Here is a 19,303-nt window from a genome sequence, read left to right as displayed (position 1 = left end):
AAAAATAAATCTATATTGAATCCATTTTGGCTTTTTTTTTTTTTAAAATTTTTTTTTTTTTTTTTTGGCAGAGAGAGAGCACAAGTGGGCATAGAGGCAGGCAGAGGGAGAGGGAGAAGCAGGCTCTCCACTGAGCAGGGAGCCCAATGTGGGGCTCGATCCCAGGGCCCTGGGATCATGACCTGAGGCGAAGGCAGCCTCTAAACCGACTGAGCCACCTAGGCGCCCCAATCCATTTGGCTTTTTTTTTTTTTTTTTTTGTTATATCACCATACATTACATCATTAGTTTTTAATATAGTGTTCCATGATTCATTGTTTGTGCATAGTACCCAGTGCTCCATGCAGAACGTGCCCTCTTTAATCCCCATCACCAGGCTAACCCATCTCCCCACCCCTCTCCCCCATTTTGGCTTTTAATTGGAAATCTCAGATCAGAGTGTTGTAAACGACTCCCTTTCTGCTGTTATTAGGAATGTCATTGGCACAGTGTTGTAAATAGGTAATTTGCCAAGAGAGGGACATACTTTTTTAAAATAACTTCATTTATACGAAATTCACATACTATAAAATTCACTCATTTAAAGTGTACAATTCAGTGGTTTTTAATGTGTTCAAAGCGATGACGTACAACCCCAATCACCACAATCAAAATTTAGAACATTTCATCCTCCGAAAAAGAAATCCCATTATGGGCTCCTGGGTGGGTCATTCTGTTAAGCGGCTGCCTTTGGCTCAGGTCATGATCTCAGGGTTCTGGCATCAAGCCCTTCAGTGGGCTCCCTGCTCAATGGGGAGTCTGCTTCTCCATCTCCCTCTGCCCCTCCCCCCTCCTCATGTGCTTGCTCTCTCTCAAATGAATAAATAAAATCTTTAAAAGAAGAAGAAGAAGAAAGAAACCCCATTACTCCTTACTAGTCACTCATCATTGCCTCCCCAGCCCCACCCCCTAACCCCTGCCAGCCACTAATGTACATTGTCTCTATAGATTTGCCTTTTCTGGGCATTTCATATAAATGGAATCATATAATACATGGCCATTTGTGTGAATGACCTCTTTCAGTCGATGTGTTTTCAAAGTTCATCCATATTGTAGTGTGTATCAGTAATACTGAATATTATTCTGTTGTATGGATAGTTTATTGATTCATCAGTTGATGGACATGTGAGTCTTTTGCACTTTGGGCTGTAATGAATAATGCTGTGTACATTTATGTGTATAAGGTCTTGTGTGGACATGTGTTTTCATTTCTTTTGGGTGTATTGCTGAGAGTGGAATGATTTGGTAATTCTGTTTAAACTTTTGAGGAACTGCCAGACTCTCCAAATTGGCTGCATCATTTTACATTCCCACTAGCAGTATATGATGATTCAAGCATCTCCATATCCTTACCACTATTTGTTATATATTTTTTTTATTATAGCCATCCTAGGAGTTTTAGGTAGTATCTCATTGTTATTTTGATTTGCAGTTCCCTGATGGTTGATGTTGGGCATGTTTTCATGTACTTATTGGCCATTTGTATATCTTTGGAGAAATGTCTATTCAAGTCCTTTGCCCATTTTTAAGTTGGATAATTTGTCTTTTTGTTATTGAGTTATAGGAATTCTTTATAGGTATAGTTAAAAGTCCCTTATCAGATGTAATGATGTGTAAAAATGTTCTCTCTTTCTGCCTGTTGCCTTTCACTTTCTTGATGGTGTCTTTTGAAACATATTTTTTATTTTGAATAAGAACATTTAATTTTTTATTTTGCCAGTTGTCCTTTTGGTGTCATACCTGTAGAGGAGTATACTTCTGATTAAAATGCTTTACAAAATATAACCCAGAAAACACTGCTGGTGAAAATCAAACAGTGTAGTTTTGAGTATTTAGCTGTCTTAGTATATGTCAGTCAATAAGAAAGTTTTATTTTCCTTGTTAGTTAATGAGTTGGAAGATAGGAAAGCTAACAGATGGTGATTATTTTAAATTTCAAAAATTCTTTTAAGTAGCATCTAAATAAATTCATAGTAGTCTTCTAGCTAGTATTTCTATAATTATTTGAAGTTCAAAGATACTTTTACAAATAAATATGTTCCTAAACATCAGGGGCTAATAGGTAGGGTTTGTTCCTAACATCTATCCATTTGTGTGGATTTAAATTATAGTAATAGCTGTATAGTATTGTTTTGGATGTAGCATGATTTGCTTATTTTTAGTCTGCTCTACTTTTTTCTTTTTCTTTCTTTTTTTTTTTTTTTACTTTTTTCTTACATTGAGTTAAATCAATTCAAACCAGTTATCTTGATATACCAAATGGTTATACCAAGGTAGAATGCTGTTTGGTACTGGATTTAAAGAGTCTGTGGACCCTGACTGGAATTAAAATTTTAAATTCTGCAATAACTTTTAAAATTCAAATATCATTTTAGCATCTTCCCTATGTTTTCATTAACTATTTAACTTTTGGTGCCCCTTTTTTGTATCAGGTACGGTGCTAGGAGATAACAAGGTAAATAAGATCGATCCCTGCTAGAGATTTCATAATCTGTATGTAATGACAAGTTCTGTGAGATATGCATTATGTGCTGTGATGAAAGAGCAATGATTCCTGCTTTTAGTTAGGAAGATGGGATATATGATGTGGTATCTGAACTAAATAGTAGAACAGAGAAGAAAGAATAATGTATATAGAGTGGACATTGCAGAATCATGACATGTTTGTAACAGAAATAGGCCAGTATGAATAGAGTAGCTTATGAAGGGTCTTTTTTTTTTTTAAGATTTATTTATTTATTTATTTATTTGAGAGGAAGAGAGAATGGGGGTGGGGAGGGGAGAGGGAGAGAAAGAATCTCAAGCAGAGTCTCTGCTGAGCATGGAGCCAGACACGGGGCTGGATTTCACAACCCTGAGATTATGACCCAAGCCAAAATCAAGAGTTGGACACTGAAGCACCTGAGCCACCCAGGCACCCCAACAAAGGGTCTCAAATCCATACTAAGGCTTGTGAATTCAGAAACAGTGGAGAGCCACTGGAGGCTTTGAGCACATGAGGAACATCTGTATTTAAAAGCATAACTAATGGCAGTGTGGCAAATGAATTAGAAAAGAGAAAGACCAGGGGCACCTGGGGGGCTCAGTTGGTTAAGCGTCTGCCTTTGGCTCAGGTCATGATCTCAGGGTCCTGGGATCTAACCCCGCGTCCAGCAACCTGCTCAGAGGGGAGTCTGCTAAACCCTCTCCCTCTGCCCTCCCCCTGCTCGTGCTCCCTCTCTCTCACTCTCTCTCTCAAATGAATAAGTAAAATCTTTTAAATTAAAAAAAAAAAAAGAGAAAGACCGTAGTTCTGAAGAACACTGGGAAGGCTGTTTGCAGTAGTCTAGATGAGTGGTCTTCAAATCTTTGATTACTCACCCCCATTAGTTAAAGTATGTTTGACCATGGACTGAACAATAAATAGATAAATAAATGTATATGCACACATTTAAAGGTTTTAAATTTATAGAAATGTACCACTATTCTAACATATTATAACTATAGAAAAATTAAAGGCAGGAAACAATATTTTGAAATAAACTATTTAAAAATATATTTAATAATTTGAAAATTTCAGGTTCATGTGCCAAAAACCTGATAGAATATATGCCACACACTTGAACTGAAATAAGTAGCAACATGCTAAAAATGAATGAATGAGAGTGCCACTGTTGATTCTTTTTTTTTAACTTGAAATATAGTTGATATACAATGTTATATTAGTTTTAAATGTACAACATAGTGATTTGACAATTCTATGTGTTCTGCTGTGCTCATCAAGACAAGTGTAGTTAACATCTACCATACAATGTTGCTGCAGTACATTGTTAACTCTTACATGTTGCAGAAGTCCTATTATTCTCTTAGGGTTCCTGGTGCACCATATGTTACATCTGATCATCTGACATGGGCTAAGTGAAGACCTCAGTGTCAATCCATATTCATGAATGTTAGTAAATCTTAATTTCTCATTATTAGATGAAAATTAAATATAAATACTTACTTTTTCCCCTCATACTCTAGCATATCCCATAGCATCTCTGATACGTACTTTTCTAGATTAGAGGTAGTGTTTTCTAAGACTTAACTACCAGCAGTGGCAGTGGGGATGAAGGAAGAGCTTTAGATGTAACATTTAGAAGAATGAATAATTTAGCTGTGGAGGGAAAGGGAAGAGAGAAGAATGGCTTCATTGTTCCTAGTTTGTGCAATAGTGATGGCTTTAACAGAAATATAGATGGTGAAAGGACCAAGTTTTTTATTTTCTGTTTTGGATATTTGGAGGTTGAATTGTATAAGAAACATCAAAGTAGAGAGGTTCAGTAGATTATTGGAAATAAGTGCTTAGAGCTCAGGAAATAAGTCAAGATAGAGATTAAGATTTGAGATGTGTCAGCATATACGTGATAGTTAAAAGCTAGGGAAGGTGAGCAGAGTCAAGATAAGAAGATTGAGAATGGATCTCTGGGGATACTGTTGTTTTCAGTTTTGCCAGTGAAGACACTTAGATTGGAAAAGTAGGAGAACCGGACAAAGTATAAGCTGTTTCAGAGAAGGTAAAGAAAGGGTCATGATTTTCAAGGATTGATCACAGTGGCAAATGCTAAAAGAAGCCGGGATGTAAAAGCTGAAAAGAGACCATGTCTTTTAAGAAGTCAGTGGTGGCCTAAAGGAGAAGTGTTCTAGAATAGAGTTGTTAGTGTAAGCCAGATTGAGTTAAAAAATGATTTCTCAATCTAAAGTAATCTGTCAGTTATCTGTGATTACTAGGAATGTTTACTCCACTGGATTAGCAAGTGTAGTTATATAAAATTATGAAAGAATTCATACCCATGTTAAGTGATTTGAAGGTAGTTTTTAGTAGAATGCTCTGGTGTATTACAGATTTTATATTATAAAATACTAAAAATTTTATCTAAAGTATATAATGCCTTTCTTCTGTACTCTGTGTCTTTTAAACTTTATCTTGATGCAAAAGTATTCATTGGCTACCTTCTCTGTTACTTATTGAAGAGTTCTGAAGATAAATTCAAGGTTGGAAGGATACAAGGAGAGACTGCCAGCCGTTTTAGTTGTGTTTTATAAGCCGCCTCTGGGTGATTTTACCATCTTGTTATACCTTCGCAGTCTTCCTTCTTTCTGTCTATACTATAGTGACAGATTAATGTATTGTAGCTATGAATACTAACTAATGTGAATAGTCACTTTCAGGGGAAAATATTGTTCCATGTCTTCTCGTATCAACTAAAATATTTCCCATTCTTCCTTTTGGGAGCAGAGAATAAGCAATAACTAGAAATGAGATGAAGGTGGGTCTCTATGAGCATATAGAACAATTAATGAAAATAATTTCTTCTTCTTTTTACATTAAAATTTCCCTCTCCTACCATTTTTCTGCTGCATGAGTCAGGTGGTAAAGTGGAACTTACTGAAACCAATATTAAATTTTACTTTACAGTCTGTGCACCAGAGCATGATGGAGTCAAAAGACTTGGTACCAGAATGTAGGAAGTGGTGGTTGAGGTAAGAGTGGGAAAGGTAGGCTGTAGCCCTTTGTAAAACCTAATGTACTCAGGTAGGTTCCATTTTTGTAGTAATCGCCAGATATTCTTAAGGATTTTTAAATTGTATCCCGAAGTTCTACAAAAATGCATCATATTATACTCTGCAAGAATTCTTTCCTTCTCAGACCAAGGTCTTTAGTCAAAGGAAGCTACTAAAGATTGGCTACAAGTTCTTATCCCCATTTACTCAGATTTTCTTTCCCAAATTGCTTTCCTAAATACTGCTTTAGAAGTTAAAATATTTTGCGTATTTTGATAATTGTAATTTAACTACAGTATACACTTAAATGTTGTGCTAAGGGGCGCCTGGGTGGCTCAGTTGGTTAAGCGGCTTCCTTCAGCTCAGGTCATGATCCCAGGGTCCTGGGATCGAGCCCCATGTCGGGCTCCTTGCTCAGTGGGAAGCCTGCTTCTCCCTTCCCCACTCCCCCTGCTTGTGTTCCCTCTCTTGCTGTCTCTCTCTCTGTCAAATAAATACAATCTTAAAAAAAAAAGTTGTGCTAAAATTTCTACATTTGAACAAAAGATCAAAGGATTCTCCCCCATTGTTATAATAAAAAACAACTGCACCTAAGACAAAGACAGTTCCACAACTGTGACATAGAAAATTCAGTTCACAGTTTATGTCAATTACCAGAATTTAGTCTCTGTATTAATTTACTTTGATACTAATACATTGTGGTGTATCTGTTTGTTGTTTGGAAGACTTCAATATTTCAGTATAGTCTTGAAGTATATTTGTGAGATAATTATGCTTAAATTTTTATATAAAAATAGTATCATATATATTTGCTTTTTCCCCCCAAAGTACTTTCATTAATATCCCATATGGTCCCTGTAACAGCCCAGAGACTATTATCCCATTTTTATTGATGAAGGAACTAAAGTCAGAGAGGCAAGGTAACTTTCACAACAACCTAGTGGCAGAGTGGGACTAAAAATTCATGTCTACTTACTTCTCTTCCAGTGCTTATGTTAGCACATGTAAAGGTTTCTCAAATTGACAATTTCCCAATTCAAATTTTCTTCATAATACCGTGAGCACCTTTGCTGCTGTCGCTGAATAGATGACTAAATTACCATTTTAGAGTTTTTCTTTAGTTCCACATTCCTGCCTGATGAACATTCTAATATATTACCCTTTGTCACGGTATCTTTTGAGATAACAAGTGAAAATTTGCAGTTCCTTGATTTGTCATTTTCTTAACTTGCATACTGAAGTTTCATTAAAACTCTAAATATGGGGCGCCTGGGTGGCTCAGTCGGTTAAGCGACTGCCTTCGGCTCAGGTCATGATCCTGGAGTCCTGGGATCGAGTCCCACATCAGGCTCCCCGCTCAGCGGGGAGTCTGCTGCTCCCTCTGACCCTCCTCCCTCTTGTGCTCTCTATCTCTCATTCTCTCTCAAATAAATAAATAAAATCTTAAAAAAAAACAAAAAAACAATATGGTGGCGCCTGGGTGGCTCAGTTGTTAAGCATCTGCTTTTGGCTCAGGTCATGATCCCAGAGTCCTGGGATCAGATCGAGCCCTGTATCAGGCTCCCTGCTCTGTGAAAAGCCTGCTTCTCCCTCTCTCACTCCCCCTGTTTGTGTTCCTTCTCTTGCTTTCTCTCTCTCTCTGTTAAATAAATTAAAAAAAAAAAAACCTTTAAATATATCAGTTACATCATCTTAGTGAGAAATTAAAGAGACATGATAATAAATGATGGTCCTTAGAAAAGCTGATTCTAGCCTATGTTTCCCTTTGAAACATAGGTCTTAGCAGTTGTGCATTTAAAAGTAATATAATGTTAGAATTGCCCAGTGTATATAGAATTCTAACACCATTCTATTAAGGCTCTGAGAGTTTGAGTTCAGTGTTTAGTGTAATTATTCATAAAGAAGTTTTTATATCTGATGCCATGATAAAATCTGCAGTGTTTCATTATTCGGTATTCTATTTAGATTTTACTGTTAGAGGGGATTGCAGAGATTATTCATCTCAGCCTTCTGGTTGGCATCTTCTAGTTGGTATCTTCCATGACATAACTGCTCCTTGAGCTGTTCTAGCAAGGATGACCTTAGGTACTCTATAAGATAGTATAATCCACTTGTGAATAATTCTGGTGGGAAATTTTTGCTCCAAGTCTAGCTCCTTGTATCTTTCCAGTTATTTGTGAGTTCTGTCCTAATTCTGTCCTTTCATACAAGGTAGATTTTCTGCTTAGTTCAACAATATGAGGGTGCCTGGGTGGCTCAGTTAAGTGCCTGCCTTTGGCTCAGGTCATGGTCCCAGGGTCCTTGGATCGAGCCCCACATTGGGCTCCCTGCTCAGCGGATAGCCTGCTTCTCCCTCTCCCACTCCCCCTGTTTGTGTTCCCTCTCTCGCTGTGTCTCTGTCTGTCAAATAAATAAAATCTTTAAAAAAAAAAACAATATGACAGTCCATCAAAATACCCGGAGGCTTCTCTAGTTTTCTTTGAGTCTTTCCTATTCCAGACTTGAAGTCCTTAGTTTGGTTTATTTTTACTCATGTTACATGAATTTCTATCAGAAAAAAAAAATTAGAAAAAAAATTTTCTATCTGGTTATGTTTCATTTTTTTAGGGTCTTAAATTTTTCCAAATTGAACAGAGTACTTCAGAATGTGAAATGACTATATAATATGATGGGATGGTTACATGCTTTATACTGAGCACTTAAATATGTGCAACCTAATTTTTTTAATTTTGAGGAAGCTACATCCCACTATTAGCTCATTCTGGACTTAAGAGTCACCTAAAGCCCCTTTCCACAAAAGCAGGGAGTAAGTTCACATCCTCTAATCTGTTCTTTTTGCAGTTGAGCTTTTTAAACAGAAATGTTTAGATTTTACAATTGCCCCATTATATTTCATCTTCATTGAGTTCATTATTGTAGTGTTTAGTAACATTTAACATGCTCATTTGTTTTTAGCATACTAACAGTGTCTCCCAAGTACGTATAATTTGAGGGCTTCTTAATTAACAGGTATTTTATTCTTATTTACTATATGTAGAACACTAGATATATTTCTTTTGTTGTATGGTATTGATAGTTTGGGGGGACCACTTTAGAAGTTTATTCTGATTAAAAGTTTCTGTGAATGTCCTAGTTAACTTAGAAAAAGAAAAGGAACTTGCCCTGCCCCGTGTTACAGTATTATAAAACACTTCAGTAATTGTGAAAACATACGATACTTATTTAAGAACAGACAGGCCACTGGGACAATATAGAGACTCAAGAGCCAGATTCATTTATATGTTGAGAACTTATAAGATAAAAATGGCATTTGATTTATTTTATTTTAACATTGCGCTCAAAGTCATGACCGTGAGATCGAGACCTGAGCCAAGATCATGAGTCGGACACTTAACCAACTGAGCCACCCAGGCATCCCAAAAAATGCCATTTTAAATTGACTGGTTATGTATAGACTATTTAGTAGGCAGTGTGGGACCACTGGTTTACTATATGGAGAAAAATAAAAGAGTCTTTATATAACACTGTTTATAAAGAAAGACCTCAGATGGATTAATGGCCAAAATAATATAGATAAAACTATATATAGATAGATAACTATAGGTAGATATAAAACTATATAAATAACTATATGTAGACAAAACTATAGTTGATAAAACACTGTGATTTAGTATTAGGAAAGTAATTCTCTTTTTTTTAAGATTTTATTTATTTGAGAGAAAGTGAGAGACAGAGCATGGGCGGAGGGGGAGGGGCGGAGGGAGAGGGACAAACAGACTTCCCACTGAGCAGAGAGCCTGATGCAGGGCTCAAAAGCATGAAACCATGGGGCACCTGGGTGGCTCAGTCGTTAAGCGTCTGCCTTCGGCTCAGGTCATGATCCTGGGGTCCTGGGATCGAGCCCCGCATCGGGCTCCCTGCTCAGCAGGAAGCCTGCTGCTCCCTCTCCTACTCCCCCTGCTTGTGTTCCCTCTCTCGCTGTGTCTCTCTGTCAAATAAATAAATAAAATCTTAAAAAAAAAAAAGGCATGAAATCATAAGGTGAAAAATGATTCATTTGAAGATACAATATTAAAGATTTCAGTTCGATAAATACATAGATATTGTTAACAGGCAGATAACATTTGGAAGATATTTGCAGTAACTAAACCTGTTAATAAATTAATATCTGGACTATCAGGCTATCAGAGAAACTCCTTCAATTCAACAAGAAGGCTGGGGCCCCAGTAGAAAAATGAGCAAAGGAAACAAGAGGGAATTAACAAAAGAAACAGGCACATGAAGGAATGCTCAAATTCATTAGTAATAGAAATCCCAATTAAAATAAAATTTTAGTTTTACCTGCTAGGCTAGCAAAAAATGCAAAGTAGAGCTGGATAATACCAAATCATGTCTGGGATATGGGGAAATAGGAACCTCCAGGAATGTAGATTGTATAGCCACTCTGGAGAGCAGTTTGGCAGTTCTTCATCATTTGGTTGATAAAATTCACTTGGACCTAACATTTTCATTCCTGGGCATATAACCAGAGATTAATTCTCACACAAGTCCATAAAGGGGTATAGTAAGAGATGCTGCATTACCCCATTGTTTTTGGTGGCTGGCAGTTAAAGTCTGCATTGTTGGGTGAATGGATAGACAACATATGGAGTACTTTGCATCAATCAGAAACAATGAACCACGTGTCCCACAGAAATATGAATACATTTTAAAAACCTAGATAAAGGTGGGAATATAAGCAAACAGAAGGATGTTCATCAGACACATTAGAAGAAATAACTTATTGGGAAGAAGAGAGCTTAGGAAATGGAGGTGGAAAGAAAGAAGAGAGGTTTCATACAGATGAATGGTTAAAATAAACCATGAATCGAGGAGTATGATTAACTTTTTTGTCTGGGACATAAAAGTGGGGTTTGGGGACTCATTTGGCAGTGATATGTAAGTTGGGTTGGAGAAGAAAAGATTAAAGGCATAAAAAACAAGAGACTTAAAATAATCCAGGTACTGGAACATGAGGTTATAATTTAGCATGGTGGTAATTGGGAATGAAAAGTAAAGGACTAATGTGAGAAATACTGCAGAGGTGAGGTCAGTAACTAATTGGATGAAGAGGTGAGCCAGGTTTTGAATCTGGGTAAATGGGGAGAGGGAGGCCCCAATAAAGAGGAGCAACAAATAGGATAACCAGAAAACATGGGGGAGATAATTTGAATTCAGCTTTAGATTCCATTGGAGGTTCTAGCAGTTTATTGAGGTAGATTGTCCACTGTTAGAACATTCATGAAGAATATAATGTGCTAGATATCGAAACAGAACATTTTTTATCCCTAAGTTGTTTTAGCACAGCTATTTTAATCTCCAACCATTTTGATCTTTAGAGTGGTTTGATTGGGTTGCCAGGATTTGGTAAGCTTAAAGTTATACCAATTTACTGTTGAGTAAAAATGACAAAATAGTCAAAACATTCTGACAAATTAGATCTGTAAAGTTTCACCTAAGAAACTGGACTTGATGATAACGGCTGCAGAAGAAAATTGTAAATGGCAGAAAATTTTGAAAATTTGTTTTGTATGTAAAAATGGATGTGAGTCAAATCTTTTTTGTAAAATTTACTCTAAAAGAGGCTTGATCTTGATTTAAATAGTTTCAGCAAAGTGAAATTGAAGAAGAGGAAAAATAGAAATTTTGAGCATGTAGAAAATTGCTCTTAAGTATCAAGTCAGTTCAATTATTTTGTATCAGAGAATGTCTTTTTCTCCTTTTTCTCCTACCTACCCATAGGCTAGAATTGAATTTTTTCCCCATTCTTTTAAATGTATTGTAAATTATACCAGTAATATATAAGTATACTCTCATCATAATATATTTAGATTATTTAGATAAAATAAAAAATTGTTCTTCATTCCTCTCACCAGAGGTAACCACTGTATCTATTTGGTACATATCCTTCTAGATACCTTTCCACTGCTTTTACAAGTAATGTGTGTATAAAAATAAATGTTGATTTGTGGATATTTTGTATTATTCTCACTATAGTCTAATTTTTTTAATGTAAAAGACTGTCTTTCCACGTAAGTATATATTGGACAAAAATGTTTACTGGGGGAAAACAGGTTTTGGAATATTCTTACTGGCTAGATAATATTTTAAGGATGGGGAAAGGGTTGAAAAGGATTGGGGGTGTAATGTGTGTTTATTGCCCTCAGGAATCTCACAGTCTAGTATAAGTGAAGTATACAATAATTATAATACAGTGTAGTAAATGTTCTAGTAGATATATGTACTAGGTGGTATTTGAGCACGGAGTGAAGAGCATCAAACTCTTTGATAGAGAAGTGCATGTGTCAGGTAGTGCTCAGAGATGGTGAGGGATTTAGGATCATTTTCTAAGGATAGTATTTTGCAGTTTTACTGAGGCCCAGAATGATTAGGTAATTCACTGGATTCATTCTTTTATGCCTTTTGTGAAATTCATATGCCTTGCCAGAAATCAGTCTTTCTGGTATCCTAAGGTATGATCCTGAAAGCAATATCTTTATCAGTATGACTGTCTTTTAGAATTTTGGCAGCTTTAAATAGTGCAAGAATTACTTTATTTTGTATTTTGTATTTCATCATGCAGAGGATTATGTGAATGTATTTTTTCTCTTTTTTAGGGAGGTGGTTGACTCAATGGTTCAGCATTTTAAAGTGACTATATTTGGGGACCGTAGACCAGTTTATGATGGAAAAAGAAGCCTTTACACAGCCAATCCACTTCCTGTGGCAACTACTGGGGTAAGATGCATTCCTTTACTGAAAAGCTATTCTTTTGCAATATCTCCCTTTGTTTTTTATTTTTGTTTATTTACATTTTTATTTTTTTGAGAGAGAGATTGAGTTGGGGAAGGGGATCTCAAGCAGGCTCCACACCTATCATAGAGCCTGACACAGGGCTCGGTCCCATGACCTTGAGATCCTGACTCAAGCTTAAACCAAGAGTCGGACACTCAACCAACTGAGCCACCCAGGCACCCCACAATACCATTTTATTATAGTCCATATATACATAAGAGTGTATTATTTATCTTTTTATTTTGAAATTGTATTTTTTTTCCAGTTTTTTTTTAAGATTTTATTTATTTATCTGAGAAGAGAGAACAGGGGAGAGGGAGGGGCAGAGGGAGAGAAAGAGGGATAAGCAGACTCCCTGCTCAGCAGGGAGCCCAACGTGAGGCTCAATCCCAGGACCCTGGGATCATGACCTGAGCCGAAGGCAGATGCTTAACCCACTGAGCCACCCAGGCATCCCTTGAAATAATTTTAAACATACCGAAAAGTTGTAAGAATTAAAGAACTCATGTAGGGTGCCTGGGTGGCTCAGTTGGTTAAGCGACTGCCTTCGGCTCAGGTCATGATCCTGGAGTCCGGGGATCGAGTCCCACATCGGGCTTCCTGCTCAGCAGGGAGTCTGCTTCTCCCTCTGACCCTCTTCCCTCTCATGCTCTCTCTCATTCTCTCTCTTTCTCAAATAAATAAATAATCTTTAAAAAAAAAAAAAAAACTCATGTAAACCTTTTACCCAGATTCACTAGTGTTCCTTAACTTTTACCACATTTGTTTTATCATTCTTTCTTTCTTTTGTTGTGTTTATAGATATTTATATAGAGCGAGATACACATACATACTTAATTTTTCCTGAACCATTCAAGAGAAGGTTGCATGTGTCATGCCCTTTAATATCTATTTCCTAAGATCAAGGATAAAAATCATAGTACGGTTATCCACTCTACTAAATTTTTCATCGATATACTTTTATCTAATCAACAACCGTATTCCAATTTTGTCATTTGTTCCACTGATGACTTTTAGCATTTTCCCCCCCTCTAGTACAAAATTCAGTCTAGGTTCATGATTGTATTTAGATAATATGTCTTTTTTTTTTTTTTAAGATTTATTTATTTAGGGGTGCCTGGGTGGCTCAGTCAGTTAAGCGTCTGCCTTTGACTCAGGTCATGATCCCAGGGCCCTGGGATTGAGCCCTGCATCGGCCTCCCTGCTTGGCGGGAAGCCTGCTCCTCCCTCTCCCACTCTCCCTGCTTGTGTCCCTGCTCTCACTAACTCTCTATCTCTCTGTCAAATAAATAAATAAAATCTTAAAAAATACATATTTTTTTATTTATTTGAAAGAGGGAGCGAGCACATGAGCAGGGTGGGGAGGGGCAGAGGCAGAGGGAGGGGGAGGGGCAGAGGCAGAGGGAGAGGGAGAGATTCTCAAACAGATCCCCATTGAGAACGGAGCCCAATGCAGGGCTCAATCCCACAAACCTGAGATCATGATCTGAGCTGAAATCAACAGTCAGATGCTTAATCTACTGAGCCACCCAGGTGCCCCAAGTTACCACATCTTTTTAGTCTTCTTTATTCTGGAACAGTTTCCCAGGCTTTTTCTTTTCTTTTCATGACATTAACATGGTAGAAGATTACAGACAAGTTGTTCTGTAGAATGTCCCTCAGTCTGGGTTTGTCTGGTTTTCTCTTGATTAGATTCTGATTAAGCATTTTTGGCAGAAATAATCACACAAGTGTTCTTTCCTTATCAGTGGATCATATCAGGAGACATTAATAGGTATTTGTTCCATTAATGGTGATATTAAGTTTGATCACTTGGTTAAATACCAGCTAGTATCTGCCAGGTTTTTCCTGTCAAGTTTTTCTTTTTTCTCTTTACGCTTGTGAGGAGATTTTATTTTTAATTGTGGTAAAATACACATAAAATTTAGCATCTGAGCCATTTTTAATGTACATTTTAGTGGCATGAAGTACATTCACAACCATCACCACTGTCTATCTCCATAACTCTTTTTATCTTATAAAACTGAAACTGTATTCATGAAATACTAAGTCTCCATTTTCCCCTCCCCTCAGCCCCTGGCAGCCACCCTTCTGCCTTTTGTCTCTCTGACTACTCTCTGCCTCATCTAAGTGGAATCATACAATATTTGTGTTTTTGTGACTTACTTCACTTAGCCTTATGTCCTCAAAATTCATCCGTGTTGTTGCATGTGTCAGAATTTCCTTCCTTTTTAAGGCTGAATAATATTCTGTTGCATGTATATACCACATTCTATTTATCCATACATCTGTTGATGAACGCCTTTTGGCTATTACAAATAATGCTGCTGTGAAGATAGATGTACAAATATCTCTTTCAGTTCTTGGTTTCAGTTCTTTTGTGTATAAGTAGTAATTCTATTTTTAACATTTTGAGAAATCACCATACTGTTTTCCACAGTGGCTGTACCATTTTACTTGCACATCAGCAGTGCACAGGGGTTCCAAATTCTCTACACCCTTGCCAAAACTTGTTGTTTTCTGAGGGTTTTTTGATTGTAACCATCCTAATGGGTGTGAGATTATATCTCACTATGGTTTTGATTTGCATTTCCCTAATGATTAGTGAGTTGAGCATCTTTTCATGAGCTCATTTGTGTATCTTCATCCTTTGCCCATTTTTTTAATTGGGATTAGTTGTTGTTGAGTTTTAGGGATTCTTTATATATTCTTATCAGATACATGATTTGCAAATATTTTCTCACATTTTGTAGGTTGCCTTTTCACTTTGTTGATCATGTCCTCTGATGCACAGAAGTATTTTTGGTTTTTTTGTTGTTGTTGTTTTTTGAGTAGGCTCCACACCCAGGGTGGGGCCCAACATGGGGCTTGAACTGACGACCTTGACTGAGATCAAGACCTGAGCTGAGCTTAAGAACCGGATGCTTAACCTACTGAGCCACCTAGGCGCCCCTGAAAAGTTTTTAATTTTGATGGGAGAAATACTTTTTTTTTAAGATTTTAAAAATTTGTTTATTTTAGAGAGAGAGTGCGAGCCAGGGGGTGGGGGGCAGAGGGAGAGAGAGAATCTCAAGCAGACTCCCTGCTGCAGGGCACCCTATCTATGCAGGCTCAGTCTCACCACCCTGAGATCATGACCCAAGCCGAGATCAAGAAGAGTTGGTCACTTAATCAACTGAGCCACCCAGGCTCCCAGATATAGGAGATACTTTAAGGATCCTGTTCTCATTAGATTTTTAAGTAATTGATGATTCTTGCTTGGAAGGATTATTACTATGTAGTAATGGTGATTTTCTAATTCTGTCATTCTTTCTACATTTATTAGTTAGATTGACTGTAACGGAGAGCATTTTCTTTTCCCTAATTTATTTATCCTTATTTATTTCACTGCCCCAGTTGTCCCCGATTTGGCCATTGGGAGCCCCTTTAAGCTGGTTCCTGTTTCCTTTTTATACTACACACTTTTTTTGAGTACTTCCTTACTTTCTGGCACAAGATGATCCAGGCTCCTCTTATGTTTTCCCTGCTGCAGCCATGCAACTGGCCCTTTCTCAAGGGAACAATGGTGTCTTTTAGTTGGGGGATGCAACTTAGAAACCAAAATCTGTGTATGTATTCATGCTGCTGAGGTATACGTGTTTCTAAAATGGACAGAGATTGGAAATAAAAATATATAAATAAGCAAATAAAAGAGACAATATATAATAAATATTGTGTGTCATATAGTGAACCTACCATAATAAGTATCCTATACAAGTACTACTTATTGTGTAATATACTATATATATATATATATAGGAAATCATGAGTTCAAACTGATCCTTCAAGTTTCAGTTTATCCCCCCAGGATTCTTCCTCTGCTCCCCACATTGCATATTTGTATCTTCCTTTTTTGAACCTCAAAACATCACTGCCTTTTCTCATTTGTTCAATTTATAAAACATTTATAAAATCCTTTCAGAATTGCTACACCATACCACCCACCTCTCCTCCACACTCCCAACTGAGAATATATTCAGTATACTGTGTTCAAGAGTTCCTTGCATTAATGTTTTCTTTTTTCCCCTTCTTTCAGTGTGGTTAGGTTATTCATTTGAAACACATTTGGTTTCATTTGATTTTGTTTATATTTTAATTTTTTCACTTCATCCTTCTTGATTTTATTTTTAATTTTTTAACTGATAAAACTTTATTTTAAAAAAAAAAGCTTTATTTAATATGGTTCCAGAAATCAAAACTATACTGAAAAATATACTCAGTATTGTTATTCCTCCTTTATTTCTTCCAGTCTGTTTCTTCCCATCCTTTGAAAGTAACCAGTTTGTTTCTGGTTCATGCTTCTTGTGTTTCTTTTTGCAGAAATAAAATATATGTATATTTTCCCATTTTCTCCTTTTTCACACAAAAGATGGCATACTATTTGTAATCTTGTGTACTTTGTTTTTTTTTGCTTAACAGTATAACGGAGATTATTGATTTAGCATTGAGGTTGGTTTTTTATATTTCCTCTGTTTTTTCTTAAATATCTTTTAAAAATAATTATTCTTATCTTTTTCAACTTATCAATTGATTATTTCCCCATCAACAGGTAGATTTAGATGTTACTTTACCTGGGGAAGGTGGAAAAGATCGACCTTTCAAGGTGTCGATTAAATTTGTCTCTCGGGTGAGTTGGCACCTACTACACGAAGTACTGACAGGACGGACCTTGCCTGAGCCACTGGAATTAGACAAGCCAATCAGCACTAATCCTGTCCATGCCGTTGATGTGGTGCTACGACATCTGCCCTCCATGAAGTGGGTGCTTCTGGCTTTCTCTCCTTTTTAGATTTTCAATGTGAAGGCTTTCTTCCCAAGAGTGGGTTGTGCAAGCCTCCTTTGATTAACCTTCACATGTTGTATGTTTTCATTCCTTCATTTAAAGAATAGCATGCATAAAAGTTGATTGACAGAAGAAGTAAGTTACAGAAAAAAATTCTGATTTTTGAAAGTGAATGCAGATCATTAAGGTAGCTGTTCTAGTGTGGATACCTTTTAGAGAAATGTCTAACCTTTATCTTAGAAGCTGTAAATCTTGGATAACTGACATATTTAGTTAAGTCCCCTTGTTCTAAAGGTAATTTCGTTGTTTATACAATAATATCAGTTTGTGTTGAAATTGCTACTCTCTTAATCACACTATCACCTCACAAGTGTATGTTTGTATTTGTGTGCCTATATAGGATCAGTGTGTCTTTTTAAAGAAAAATATATTTTGGAAACACATTTATACAAATAACCTTTCAATCAATATTTATTTACTCTTTAGCATTTCCTAAGGTTGGAACTGGTGTTTCTTTTCATCTGTTTCTAAGAAAGTATTTTAAATAAAATTTATTCTTAACCAAACTAACATTAGTTTAAGGATGATAGAATTTCAGTAAAGGATGCTGATGGTTTTTGTTTTGGTTTTGTTTTTCATTTAGAATGGCTGCTTTCTGCTTTCACAAATTTGGAAAATATTTAGTTTCATATATTCCTAATGATAAGCATCATTAGAATAAATTAAGTTTATGTGCTCTAGACTCACCTGTTCTGCAAATTTAAATACCTATATGGGAAGGAAAGGACTGAACATGACATTTTAATTTTTGTAGATATACGCCTGTGGGGCGTTCCTTTTTCTCAGCTCCAGAAGGATATGACCACCCCCTGGGAGGGGGCAGGGAAGTATGGTTTGGATTCCATCAATCTGTTCGACCTGCCATGTGGAAAATGATGCTTAATATTGATGGTAAGGGAACTAAAACAATATTCTGTATTGGGTAGTCGATTCCTGTATTGCACGCATGCGTCTGTGCGTGTGTGTGTGTGTATGTGTGCAGTTTATATATAATTATATGTACTGGTGTCTTGGAAGTAATATTTGGACACATATTAAGACAGAGTTGAAAAACCTTTGTGTTTTTATTACATTTTGTTTAGAAAGCCTTTACACAGAAGTTGTCCTGGAATGCTACTGAGCATGAAGTAAGCACATTAAAGCATATATAAAAGCCTTGACATGATTATCTGAACAATCTCACTTTTGTCCTTTTAACTTTTAAGTCAGTATTTCATTATGAAATACATGTTTTAAAGGAAAAGTAGTCTGTTGATCATGGTGACCCCAGGTGTTATACCTACTACTGATGCTTATAGTGGTGTTAATTGCATTCTCATTTTTGGCTCAAATATTTTTGAGCATATATAAAAGTAGGGAGAATAGTATGATAAACTGCCACCTGTGTGCAAACTGTCAAGAATTTTCCACCTTTCCTTAAACTTTCTACATTTACTCCTCTAAGTCAAATCCCAGATAGCAAGTTATTTTGTCTCTACTACTATAGTATGTACCTCTAAAAAAAAAAAATGGGTGTTTTCTTACATAGTCATAATGCCATTATCGTATGTAAGAAAGTTTTATATAAGATCCACATATCATGTTTGGCTGATAATGCCTTTTAAACAGTAGTCCCATTTCCTTCTTCTTGTTTTGTTTTGTCTTTAATGCCATTGACTGGTTAGAGAAACTCTGCCACTTGTCTTGAAGAATATTCAAAAATCCACATTTGTCTTTTGTTCTTCTGGTGTCATTACCTTAGTCCTCTGTCCCCTGTATTTCCTGAAAAATGAAAGTTGGCCCTAGAAGTTTGATTCAATTCTGGTTCAGAATACTTCATACATACTTCATATTGTATCATATTAGGAGGCACACAGTATCTAGTGGTTCCAATTTTAGTGATACTGAGATTGATCTGTAGGTTCAGAGATCAGTAGGCCTGATCTCTTCATTGTAAATCTCCCAGATAACCTTTCAATTACTAATAATCCATTCAGTAATCATTGTTACCCAAATCATTTGTTTCACTAGCGATTACCAAGT

The 19,303-nt window shown here is 36.4% G+C and overlaps 1 protein-coding gene across 4 annotated transcripts in view; it reads left to right on the top strand.

The window, feature by feature from the left end:
* AGO3 (argonaute RISC catalytic component 3) overlaps positions 1–19,303 on the top strand; it is a 134,344-nt gene that overhangs the window by 33,138 nt on the left and 81,903 nt on the right. For 2 of the 4 annotated variants that reach the window (XM_073902917.1, XM_025856675.2), the window contains 3 exons: positions 12,222–12,342; positions 16,988–17,196; positions 18,036–18,172. In XM_073902917.1, coding sequence (XP_073759018.1) covers positions 12,222–12,342; positions 16,988–17,196; positions 18,036–18,172 — 467 coding nt within the window. Of the gene's footprint in view, positions 1–5,479; positions 5,545–8,553; positions 8,575–12,221; positions 12,343–16,987; positions 17,197–18,035; positions 18,173–19,303 lie in introns of those variants that run through there. The other 2 variants (XM_025856676.2, XM_073902918.1) reach the window with 2 other exon arrangements.

The sequence above is a fragment of the Callorhinus ursinus genome, unplaced genomic scaffold, assembly GCF_003265705.2.
Source record: "Callorhinus ursinus isolate GAN/ISIS: 27379988/994484 unplaced genomic scaffold, GSC_fseal_2.0 scaffold18, whole genome shotgun sequence".
In the NCBI taxonomy this organism is placed as follows: domain Eukaryota; kingdom Metazoa; phylum Chordata; class Mammalia; order Carnivora; family Otariidae; genus Callorhinus; species Callorhinus ursinus.
The sequence above is the reverse complement of the archived record's forward strand: the minus strand, read 5'-3'. Positions and strand labels throughout refer to the sequence as shown.